The sequence below is a fragment of the Papilio polytes genome, unplaced genomic scaffold (assembly GCF_000836215.1).
Source record: "Papilio polytes unplaced genomic scaffold, Ppol_1.0 DF824269.1, whole genome shotgun sequence".
Lineage (NCBI taxonomy): Eukaryota > Metazoa > Arthropoda > Insecta > Lepidoptera > Papilionidae > Papilio > Papilio polytes.
Window position 1 is genome coordinate 670,600 of NW_013524935.1, and position 10,706 is coordinate 681,305.

General features: G+C 32.7%; 2 protein-coding genes across 2 annotated transcripts in view; one reads left to right on the top strand and one right to left on the bottom strand.

Moving 5' to 3' along the window:
- Positions 1 to 10,706, bottom strand: part of LOC106107315 (flotillin-2) — a 164,263-nt gene that overhangs the window by 36,372 nt on the left and 117,185 nt on the right. The window lies entirely within an intron of this gene.
- Positions 1,847 to 6,909, top strand: LOC106107274 (glucose dehydrogenase [FAD, quinone]-like). Its single transcript, XM_013288063.1, has 4 exons — positions 1,847 to 1,949; positions 4,025 to 4,195; positions 4,620 to 4,750; positions 5,300 to 6,909. Exons 2-4 carry the CDS (start codon positions 4,036 to 4,038, stop codon positions 6,878 to 6,880), a joined length of 1,872 nt encoding a protein of 623 aa, XP_013143517.1. The 5' UTR covers positions 1,847 to 1,949; positions 4,025 to 4,035; the 3' UTR covers positions 6,881 to 6,909.

Here is a 10,706-nt window from a genome sequence, read left to right on the forward strand (position 1 = left end):
TGCAAACCTGAAACTTAATTATAGCATAACTGTTTAGTTTCGCTTTGATTCCTATGAGGTTAATAGATGGCGCACTACTCGGTTTTTAATTGTGCAGCTAAACAGTTGAATTGGCTGCGAAACAATCGACAATCGCACAACAGTTGTGCGATAGTTTAGTCAAAGGTGTGCGTCCGCTCTAAGTTTAATTGATCACATTTTAGAATACTGTGGTAAGGACAATCATAATTTTTTATACAGAAAAAAAATATTAGATAAGTCGCCACTGTCATTGTAAATAATGACATAAAATAAGATGCAATTTACATTTTCGTAATGACAAAATTGTTGATACAGGAAAACGTGCGCGGTATCCACAAACGCTAACGCTAGTGGTTCCCAAATTTCACTGGGCAATAGCCCAATATTTAATAAAATGTGAAAGCAAATGTTGTTCTAATTAAAGGCTTTTTCCATTAAGAAAATTTAATAAATATTTACTTACAAAGCTAAACAGTAAGTAAAAGTTAATATAGTATAGGCCATTAACTATAGATAGTCGGAGGCCTAATTTTAGTCCCTTTCCCTTTCCACCCTTTTCTCAAGGGAAAAGGATGGGAAGGAAAAGTGGATTTGACGGTGGAGGAGACGCATAGGAGGGAGAAATATCCTCTTTATGTGCGTTTCCTCCGTCAATTAAGGGTAGGCTACGCATCTGGAAATGAGGATGTTTATGGGCAGCGGTCGCTTTCCATTTTGATGGATTGCGGTGGCCGCTTGCTCGTTTGCCACTTTATATTATAAAAAAAGGTAGCGTCATCAAAAGTTAAAAACAAATTTAAAGCATAAGATGTTACAGATATAAAACTGTACTAATAACTTAGCTTTAAAAAGATTGTATGCTTTTGGCAATTTTTATTGTCTCGAAAAATGCATAAAATATACTAAAGCCAATTTCAATCCCGTATTAAGTTCTAAAAGGATTAATCAGGGAAGGGAATTTATAGGATACGGAAATCGTACTTTTTCTAGAGGCATCTGCATTCTTCTAATGTGCAGAAGTCTATTGGCATGCCAATAGTCATTTCACTATTTAAGCGACGTCAGGTTGCCACGATTGTATGCTTGCTTTGAGACGGCTATTTCCACCTTTTATAGCTCAAGTGAATTATGCAACTTACTTGAACTCCGCGTAATTTAAACCTGTTCTTTATTATTTAAAAGTTCAAAGCTTTCATTGAGTAATACATACTTGATTTTCGCAACTCCTTATTATACTTGTAATAGTATGGTCATACAAAGGATAAGGATATTCAACAATTATCGTTACAAATTTAAATAATTATGTAACAGCTGTTGCCCGCGACTTCGTCCACGCAATATTAAGATAAAAAGTAGCCTACAATATACCCGTCTATGTCAGCTACACTTCAGTGAAAGTCGAAATCGGCCCAGCCGTTTCGGAGATTATCCGGAACACACGCGACTTGCGAACATACAGATAGACAAAAACAATTTAATTGCGATTTCCTTTATTAGCAACGCAAATACATCTTCCCGAAATATGAAATTATCCTGTGGATATTACAAATAGGTTAATAAAATAAGCTTCTATTCTTGTCTGGAAATGTATGAACATGATATCAAATTATTGCAGTTATTTTTGTTTATGATAAAAAATAGTTTAGCTAGATAAAATAATTAATATTTAAAAAAAAAAGATGATTAACGTAACACGATTTTCAAAACCAAATATTCAGAAACAATACTTGAAAACTGATTAAATTAGTTTTAATGAATACGTTATTAATCTTCATTGAATTTATTTTTACTATAATTAGTAATTATTAGTATAACTACATAGGACATTATATACATAAGTATTATGTAAATTCCGACCTCCTCAGTACGGTGTGAGCGATGCTCGAGTGACAACTTGTGTTGAGAATATTTGTACAAACCGAGATAAAGTGAGTTTAAGTTGAATTTATTATTAGAAAAATATTGTATTTACAGATTGCATTAACAATTACCTGAATCAAAGATTTAATTAAAAAGAAATTTATTTATAGACTTTGTTATTTTTGTGACTAAACTTTCAATGGTACGCTAAGAACATTTTCAAAAATTTAACTTGCATTTGATATTCCTAATCTACTGGTGAGATTTTGGTGAAACTTTGGTAGGATATTCTAAGTAAACCATAAAAAGTTTGTATTCTAAAGAGTAAAAAAATAAGAGAAATGTTTTTTTAAATTGCAATACATTATCTTTGTCATTGCATGCCACGTTTATTTAGCAAAGAATTAAAAAATTGCAAAAAGAATTTGCTACCTCGTTAGTCAGTACGTTATATTCTAATACGTACATATAATAATACGTAAATAAGATAAATACTTAAGATGAGTATTTCGATAAATAACTTATAATAATAGATTAAGTACGAACTCATGTTGATAACACAAATTCTTACTGATTATAAATCTACTTCAATATAATTACCCTACTATCATAATTTATAACCACTGAATTTGTAATGATTTATATAATATAGTTTATCATTATTAATAGACTAGCTATTCCCATGCGACTTCATCCGCATGAAATTATGAAAATTTTATTTTGTTGTTTACATGTGTCAAATTATCAATTGCAAATGTCAAAATGACATGACATGATGGCAACCTTGCTTCCTTGATGTTGGCAGTAACTTATGTTTATGTCTCTTTCCCACGATAGAGTTTTTATCCAAAATATTTACTCCCTAAGAATAATGGCGTAAAAATATATAGCCTAAAACGTGACGTTAGTGTAGGGCGTTTTATTAATAAAAGAGTTATTCAAAAATATGCTGTAATTGCTGACATGTTAGGCAACAAAGAAGTGTGTGTTTACGCTTTATTATAATAGTATAGATAGTTTATCATTATTAATAGATTAAATATAAAATAACAAATAGTTTCGATAGACTTTGTACTAAAAAGTTCAACACAGAGGTTCTCAAACATCTACTTGTAGACCTTTCAAAATATGACTTTCGGTAAACCCTTGCTTTCTACATTTATTCGTCTACTAGCTTTTGTCCTCAAGTCCGTCGGCGTGAAATTAAAAAGAAAACAAAAGTAAGTAGCCTATGTGTTCTTCCAGACTATCCTCTACCTCTATAACAGGTTCATATGGACTTAATTTTATTATTGATTTCGAAAAGATTTACTATTATTACATATAGAATGTAGCATGTTTCAAAACGTGCTTTAATACAATGCGCATGCTTGTTTGTTTGATATAAAATACATTACAAATTCCACTTGCGATTATCTTATTTTTTACAGTTAATAAATCCAACCGCATGTTTCATTGTTAGCTGGTGGAATAAAAAAAATGCGAAAATATTAATAAACTCGCATTAAACAAATCAATTCTTTTAAATTTCGTGTAATCTATACTATTATAATAAATCGTAAACACACACTTCTTTGTTGCCTAAGATGTCAGCAATTACAGCATATTTTCGAATAACTCTTTTTTTAATAAAAAGCCCTACACTTGCGTGACGCTTTAGACTATATATTTTAACGCCATTAAACTTTGGGGGTTAATATTTTGGTTAAAAACCCTAATGTGGGAAAGAGACCATAAGTTGCTGCCAACATCAAGGGAGCAAGGTTGTCATCATGTCATGTCATTTTGACATTTGTAATTTGAAAAATGTAAACAATAAAATAAAATTTTCATAATTTGAAGCGGATGAAGTCGCACGAGAACAGCTATTTATTTTTATTTTTGGACTTTATAAGTTGTTAAAACAGACTTGTAAAAAATAATTCCCAGCATTATTATAAGTTATGTTATTTTTTTTTTTGCATTTTTATTAACAATGTTTGTCAATATAATTCATCTTATAATTAACAAAGTTTTAGTTTCTACTAAGCTGATCGTATAATTCTGACGGACGGCTGTTATTTTGCATACAGATAGAGATCATGGTTAGCCGCTAAAGTATGCGTTTGGATTTTTTAATTTGACATAAGATGTTTGTCTTTAGTTGCAGTCAGCATGTGGGCGTGTGATCCAGTGCTGACCACAGAGATCGTCAACAGTTATCAAGTGGCGGGGCCGCTGTTCGTGCAGTCAGTGCAGAGCTTCTTGGCAGCGCAGTGCGCTCTCGCGGGAGGCCATTTATGGCCATCTGACGCTACACAGGCTGTTATTGATGGTGAAATATTTCTTACATAAAGGCTGCAATACTAAGCGGCAAAGTCTGACTATAGGGTTTGGTATTTCGTTTGCTGAGATCACTACAAGGGGCTGCTAGAATTGTTCCGCGCACTGGGTTGGCTAGAATGATATTCCGAAGTACCCGTTAGCTGTAGAGTTGTGGGAACAGTAACCTCCATTACTATTAAAGGTCATCGCTCCTTACACACTTGACTCTGACAAATTGTACAAATTGTTATTTAAAAAAATGTCAAGTAAATTGACCTGATCTTTACAATTCTTTACAATAAAATGAGATGATGTTGACAATTTACAAACGATCAAATTAAAATGGTTATTTGATGTTATGCTAAGTTTTTTTACTCTTATTGGCTTCTTTGTTAGTATAGTACAAAAATAAAAACTTGTTTTCCTTGCTACAGATCCAAACTATGACTTCATAGTGGTAGGGGCGGGGTCCGCCGGCGCCGTGGTCGCGAATAGACTGAGCGAGGTGTCTTCATGGAAGGTTCTACTTGTAGAGGCGGGCGGCGATCCAACTGTATCCACAGAGGTAAAGAATGTACCAGATTTAATAAAAATCCGATTGACTTTATACTTTGACAGAATAACGTTTCATTTTGAGAACGGTATCGAAGTCAGCTTAAAGAGAAAAGCTTAGAGTTTGTGATAAGTAACGAAGGCTGAGACAGAGAGTGAAAAAAGCAAAACTTCGCCTGTACTATTATTTTGTTATTTGTGATATAGTGGACGATCGTTGTAAATGCTATACACTTATACTAGAAACGTAATAATCTTAATTACTCTAGTTCAACCAATTAAATGAGAGTAACCTTTTATCGCAAACAAAATGAGGTCAATATCATTGGATATCTTCGAACCAATTAAAATAGCATTATAAATAAACAAATCTATTAGTAACAAGAAATCACAAATCCTAAAAACCGTTTAATCGTAGAAAATATTTTTTATCTAAATAACAACAGAGATAAATTAAAACCATTCAAATATAAGAAAGGATATTACAATAACCAATCAATTTATGTCAAATTCTTCAACACTAAATAGAGCTGTCTTACAAATGTACATTTATTATTTTCAGATACCACAGCTATTCTACAATAATATGGACACTGAATTAGATTGGGGTTACAAACCTGAACCATCGGAAGTATCATGTAAAGGATATAAGGAACATAGATGTGCCTGGCCTCGCGGTAAAGTTTTAGGTGGCAGCAGTAGTATCAATGCTATGTTCTATGTCAGAGGTAACAAACTCGATTACGATGAATGGGCAGCTAACGGAAACAAAGGTTGGAGCTACGAAGAAGTATTGGAATTCTTCAAGAAGAGTGAAAACTTTTCAGAACCACTAACAGAAGATAACAAAAAGTACCATAGTAAAGGAGGTTATCTTAATGTGCAAAAAACAGAAGTAACAAATCCATTTGAAGACATCATAATCAAAGCGGCTACAGAAGTAGGAATAAAATATTTAAATGATGTAAATGGTGCTAACCAAATGGGAATTACCAGATCATATTCTACTATCAAAGACGGGAAAAGACACAGTACAGCAAGAGCATTTTTAAGTACAATAAAAGACAGACCAAATTTGCATGTAATTAAAAATGGCCTCGTGACCAAAATACTATTTCATTCAAAATCAAACAAAGTCAGCGGAATATTAATCAAAAAAGAAGGTAAAGAAATAGTCGTTAAAGTAAAAAAAGAGGTTATAATATCAGCTGGAAGTATAAACACACCACATTTGCTCCTTCTCTCTGGAATAGGACCTAAAAAACACTTGGAGAGTTTCAATATAGAGGTAAAAGCAGATTTACCAGTTGGAGAAAACTTACAAGACCATGTCTTCTTCCCTACGTACTTCACTACACCAACGGAACAAAACTTCAATACCTTACCCACAATTACTACTGCATTTTCTGAATATATTTTAACTAATCAGGGTATCTTTTCTGATGTAAATCCACATAGAATAATTGCTTTTGCTAACTCAAGCGATCCATTCGCTGTCAGTCCGGAAGTACAATTTCATTATCTTGTTCTGCCACCTAAGATGGCCAATCTAGTCGATATTTTGGGTAAGCATGGCATCGGTGAAGAAATATGGAACAAATTTGGAGAAATAAATGAAAATAACTTCGTAATAGTTGCTTACAATGTCTTATTAAAACCTAAATCAAAAGGGAAAATAATGCTTAAAAGTACAGACCCAAATGAACATCCACTTATATTTGCTGATTATTTTAAAGATCCTGATGACCTTAATGTTTTAATAAGAAATGCGAAGAAGTACATTTTAACATTAGAGAATACGGAAACTTTTAAACAACACGGACTGAAACTCAGTTGGTTAGACTTGGATGCTTGTAAAGGATTCGATAAAGGTTCGGATGAATTTCTAGCATGTATTGCAAAAGAAATGACGTTTTCATTGTACCATCCAGTAGGGACAGCTAAAATGGGGCCTGATGGAGACGAGACAGCTGTCGTAGATCCTGAATTAAGAGTACGTAAAATTGACGGCTTGAGAGTTATTGATGCGAGTATCATGCCATCTGTTGTCAGAGGTAATACTAATGCCCCGACAATAATGATAGCGGAGAAAGGTGCAAGCTATATAAAACAGTCCTGGTTGAAAGACCGTTCTGAATTATAATTACAAACAAATAAACTGTTTTTTATTTATTTAGATATAATTTTGTTACAACCGTTTTCAATAATAATTATAGCTGTTATGTGTTTTTCATAATTTAAATTTATAGATTCCGATCTATTTGTTTATTAAATTCTTATAGGTTTACCTGTTCGGGTCATTTTCGCATGTATTTTCCTTGAAATATTTGTTAAATATGTTAATTTCTGACACAGTGCTTAGCATTTTGTAATTCCGTATCAAACATTCATTACTTAACAAACAATTTAATAGTCCATACAAATAGATAAATTACAATATATTGAGGTTTAAAATAGCCTGAACGTGCTAAACATAAGAATTGCTAACATTAAAACTTAAGGCATACTTGAGATTTTATGTATGGCATATAAATTTATTTAATTGCAAGTACTGAATTATTAATGAATAGATTTTTTCTGTGAGTGATACACCGTAGATTTCCTCAACTATACATAAATTACAAGACCTACAGCTTGTATGCAGGCAGAGTTTATTACACGACAAATTGTCAATATTAAGCGTAAACACACACTACTTTGTGGTGTATGATGTCAACAATCTTAGTAAACTTTTTAATAATTCTTTCTTTAATAAAAAGCACTAAACTTGCGAGACGCTTTAAGCTATATTTTTGTACGATATTAAACTTAGGGGGTAGATAATTTAAAAAAAACCTTAATAAAAAGAGGCCATAAACTACAAGGTGCCAACATCAAGGAAGTGATGTTGCCATGGTTATCATTTGAGCATTTAAATTTCGACATTTGCTATTGAAAAATTCACAAAGATAAAAAATAAAACAATATGTTTATAATTTCATGCAGATGAAGCCGCATGGGAATAGCTAGTCATTGAATGAAAACATACTTCTTATAATAAAGTACAAATAATTTATAAGTATAGCCACAATAATTATTATTGAAGCTTGAACAGACGTTACAACTGATATCAATATCAACAATGTAAACAATATCAGATTTAAACTAGTTTTATCATGTATCGAGTTGCAATTACTTTACTGAACAATTCTATGTGCAGTAGTATTTACTAAAGTGTCGGAAGAATCAACACAAGAAGGAGGTCGGTTTGACAGACGGTAAGTACTCGTAAATTTATTGCGAAACTGTTTCAATTTTTAACTTCAAACATAAAAGTATTCAAATACTCAAAACATGGTAAAACACTTTAGAAGTTTAACTGTATTTTAATAATAAAGTTTAAATGATAACGCTCATATTTTAAAAACATTTTGAAAAATGTCTTCATTCTGAACATAAATTTTTAATAACTTGCGTTTTACACTAGCAAAGAGAAATAAGCATATTGCTATTAAAAATAGCTAGGCGTTTCAGTTTATTTTAAAAGAGATTACAAGAATTGGTGATGATTATTTGTTTCAGATATGGATACGCTATCCTCTAACATCGCTTCAGTATGTCCGTTGGGGGTTTCGGGTACGGGAGGTGAAATGTTTTTAAGAGCAGTGACTACAATGATTGCTGCCCACTGCACCATTATAACTAACAGAGAGTGGCCGGACGATAAAACAGAGGAAGTAATCGAAAAGATAAAAGGTAAGATACCTATAAAAACAAGAATTACAATTAAGATAAAGCTGCGTTTAGTTCAAGAATTGGAAAGAAGACATAGCAATCATTTCTAACAACCGTTACACGTTAAAATCTCCCTGTCAACAAATATATAATTTCCCGTATCCATTTCAGCTGGAGAAGCATACGACTTCATCGTAGTGGGAGCTGGAACGGCAGGTTCGTTGATAGCCAGTGAACTGTCAAATACGAATCCTTTATGGTCCATTCTCCTTGTAGAAGCTGGTGATGATCCTGATATTCACAGCGAGGTAAGCTATTCTGAACTGGAGACTTCCAGTAGAAATGCTGCTAGAGATTTGAGAGTGTCAACAGGCAAGGAAACTTATTTACTTTGGTTCCAGGTACCCGCATTTTTATTTTTAAATAAAGAAAACGATTGGAAGTACTATATAGAATCTAATGAAAGAAGTTGCTTAGGTTTTGAAGACAACAGTTGTATTTGGAGTAAAGGCAAATGTGTAGGTGGTTCTAGCTCTATTAATGCTATGATATACATAAGAGGGCATTCACAGGACTTTACATCTTGGGGCAAAGGTTGGGACTACAATGCACTTATGCCTTATTTTGAAAAACAAGAGAGATATCTGAACATCTCCGATCACGGTAAAGTTGATGACAACAAATGGTATGAAATCATTAACGAAGCATGGAAGGAATTAAATTTTCCAACACATCAAAATCTAAATTACGAAGCTCTGATTGGTACTAAAAGAGTTAAATTAATGATTAAAGAAGGTAAACGTTTTAATACAGCAAAAGTGTATCTACAACGTGCAAGCAAGCAACTGCATGTTATAAAGAATTCATATGTTGAAAAAATCATCTTTGATTCTGTAGAAGAAAAAGCGATCGGGGTAAAAATAAGGAAAGATAGCGGCCACATGTTTGAGGTTATGGTATCAAAAGAAATAATTATATCAGCGGGTTCTATTGCAACTCCTCAATTACTGATGCTATCAGGAATTGGACCAAAAAGTCACTTAGAAGAAAAGGATATTCCATGTGTATTAAATTTGCCTGTAGGTCAAAATTTACAGGATCATTTAATAGTCCCTATATTTCTAAAAACAAAAGAAATCAGTCCTCCATCTCACGCAATGTCATTTCTGTTACAATATATGTTAAATAGAAGTGGCCATCTCTCCTCAATTGGTATAACAGATTTCGTAGGTTTTATCAACACTGATAATTCTTCAAACCAACCTAACATTCAATTCCACCACATGTTTTATCCTAAGTACAATAACATTTCTCTTAAAGGTTACCTCGCTGGTGTTGGATATAAAAGAGAAATTATTGACAATGTTATTGATTTGAACAACAAATATGATTTATTAGGTATATACCCCACTTTATTACATCCTAAATCTAAGGGTCAAATAAATTTACGCAATAAAATACCAGCATCAAATCCAATAATTCAAAGTAACTATCTGGAAGATCCTAGCGACGTTGAAACATTAATTGAGGCTATTAAATTCATACATAAATTAGAGAATACAGATATTTTCAAATCATTAGGTATTGAAATAAAGGATGTTAATATTAAAGGGTGTTCCAATCATATTTTTGATACAGATTCTTATTGGGATTGTTACATACGATATATGGGTATGACGATATACCATCCTGTTGGTACAGTTAAAATGGGAGATGATGAAAATAGTGTAGTCGATCTTAATTTATTGGTACGTGGGTTAAAGAATCTAAGAGTTGTAGACGCTAGTGTTATGCCGAACATTCCAGGAGCCAACGTGATGGCAGCTACTTTAGCGATCGCACAAAAAGCAGTTGACATTATTAAATTGAAATATTCGCTTAAAGACGAATTGTGAATGAATACCTTGTAATGCGTAATTCCTTTTTTTATAATAATCAATTTAAAAATTGTTATATATTAATTTCTTTTTTTCTTTCTATTTTTGAATCAGTTAAGTTCAAAATAGAGATCGAACACTAATAGAATTAACTTCATATGTTAGTGTTTATTGTCTTTTTTACTTATGTACTAATGTTAAGTCACTCATTATTATACCACAATTAAGTTCGCCACATTACGCTTCTATCAGTCAGACAAAACATCATGAGGGTGGCGAACGAAAGCTAAGCGTGCCCGTGGCCTCAGCCAATGCGTTGGAGGAACCGAGGGGTTTAGTTGGTATGCCTCACAAGAGGAGAATCCCACATAACTGCCC